This window comes from Eimeria tenella, genomic scaffold (genome assembly GCF_000499545.2).
Source record: "Eimeria tenella Houghton genomic scaffold, Eth_scaff1222, whole genome shotgun sequence".
Classification (NCBI taxonomy): domain Eukaryota; phylum Apicomplexa; class Conoidasida; order Eucoccidiorida; family Eimeriidae; genus Eimeria; species Eimeria tenella.
In genome coordinates this window covers 1-2,031 of record NW_013543693.1, presented here as the reverse complement: position 1 = coordinate 2,031, position 2,031 = coordinate 1, and the positions used below count along the sequence as shown (strand labels likewise).

At 53.8% G+C, this 2,031-nt stretch overlaps 1 protein-coding gene across 1 annotated transcript; it reads right to left on the bottom strand.

Moving 5' to 3' along the window:
- Window positions 1–1,643: 1,643 nt before the first annotated feature.
- On the bottom strand, window positions 1,644–1,928 carry ETH_00005535 (uncharacterized protein; the record flags this gene model as incomplete). Its single annotated transcript, XM_013378958.1, has 1 exon — window positions 1,644–1,928. The coding sequence occupies one exon, from the start codon at window positions 1,926–1,928 to the stop codon at window positions 1,644–1,646; it is 285 nt and encodes a 94-aa protein (XP_013234412.1).
- Between the last annotated feature and the right edge of the window lie 103 nt (window positions 1,929–2,031).

Genomic DNA, 2,031 nt, shown 5'->3' with positions numbered 1-2,031 from the left:
CTCCACCACAGGGTTTTCGACTTTAATTTTATGAATCTTCATTTTGCTAAACCCTAAACCCTAAACCCTAAACCCTAAACCCTAGGCGTCTGCTGCAGACACTTTCCGTGTTGGTCTTCCAAACACTCAAGGAAGATTCTGATTTATGTTCGCCGCAGCCAGTGTGCTGCAGTTAGGTCACCACTTGCCGCTGCTGCTGCTGCTGCTGCTGCTGCTGCTGCCTGCAACCTGGCCTATTTGTGTCGTTAGTGAAACTCAAAACCCTCGGAAGCAAAAAACTGAATTGCTGCTGCAGCAGAACTTCGGGTGTACGTACACCCCGCGTCGTGTTGAGACAGCCGCCTCGACTTCGCCTGTCTTCGTTGCAGTCTCGCGAAGCCGCCAAACCCTAAACCCTAAACCCCTGCCCGAAACCCTAAACCCTAACCCTAAACCCTGAAATCCAGACCCTAAACCCTTAAAAATGAATAGTCAAAACCCTATCCCATCGTATGTTTTGTCTGTTTAGCTGCTACATAAAAAGACCAAGGACCTGTGGCATCCTGCTGCAGACAGCAGCAGCAGAAGCAGCAGCAGCAGCAGCAGCACAGGAGTAACAGCAGCAAGAGCTGCTGCTGCGACTCCAGCCGCTGCCTAGCTAAACACATTAAAATATACATATTTTATTAACTCAAAATCAAAATTTGAGGCCCTAGGAGTCTGGCTAAGAGTAACACAACCATTGCAGCAGCAGCAGCTGCTGCAGCAACCGCTGCTGCTGCTGCTACTGCTGCTGCGGTGCTGCTCCAGCATCAGATGATGAAGGCTTCAAGTGTGCGCTGTCAAACAACAGGAAGCGCTGCACCTTTTTTAATTTGAATGTAATTAAATAGCAATTTGTTTTTTGGATTAACTTATCCGGCGCTGCGCTGCCGCTGGTGCTGCTGCTGCTGCTGCTGTGTCTCCCCGGGCCGCCACTGCTGCAGCAAAGTCTCGCAGCAGCTAACGGTTCCAGGTGCATGCGCACCCGCTGAAGACTGCAGCAAAGGCACAGCAGCAGCAGCAGCAGCAGAAGACTTCTTCAGCAGCCTCATTCTCTTGCGCTGCAGCAGCAGCAGCAACCAGCGCACGCAGCAGCAGGAGGAGGAGCAGCAGCAGCAGCAAGGGTAACCTGATGGGACATGGCACCCGAATCACTGCGCTGTACTGACTGCTGCAGCAAAATAAAATCCACGGGAACAGCAGCAACAGCAGGAACAGCAGCAATAGCATTACCAGCAGCAGCAACTGCAGCAGCAGGAGTCCCCTGAATAGCAGCAGCTGCTGCTGCACTGCAGTCAAAAAGGCCCCGTTGGCATAGCTTGTATTTGCCTGAGCTACACCACAAAAGCAGCAGCAGCAGCAGCAGCAGTAGCAGCAGCAGTAGCAGTAGCAGCAGCAGCAGCAGTAGCAACAGCAGCAGCAATAGCAGCAACAGCAGCAGCAAAATGACAGACCAGGAGCAGCAGAGCAAAGACATCCAAGAAAAGGCCCCGGTGGGCCACCCATGTCTCTGCTGCTGCTTCTGCTGCAGTTGCTGCTGCTGAAGTTGTGGCTGTATTTGCTGCTGCTGCAGCATTTGCTGCTGCTATGGGTGTCGCAGCTGCTGCTGTGGCATTTTCCGCCTATGGAACTGCTGCTGTTGCCGTGGCTGCTGTCGGTTCTGCTGCCACTTTTGCTGCTGCTGCTGTGATTGCTGCTGTTGCTGCCTTTGTGGCTGTTGCTGCACCTGTGTCCGCTGCTGCGGCTGCTGCTGTTGCGGCTGTTGCTGCAAAAGCTGCTGCGATTGCTGCTGCTGCTGATGCAACTATTTCTGCTTCTGCGGCTGCGCGGGTTATTGTCGCTGCTGCTGCTGCTGTTGCCGCTGCTGCTGCTGCTGCTGCGGGGCCCTCAGGAGGCTTCTTCATCATCTTGGAACCCCAGCTCGTCTCACTGGTGAGGCTGCTGCTGTTGCTGCTGCTGTTGCTGCTGCTGCTAGAGCTGCTGCATGACTCCTGATGTTGCTATTTCTGC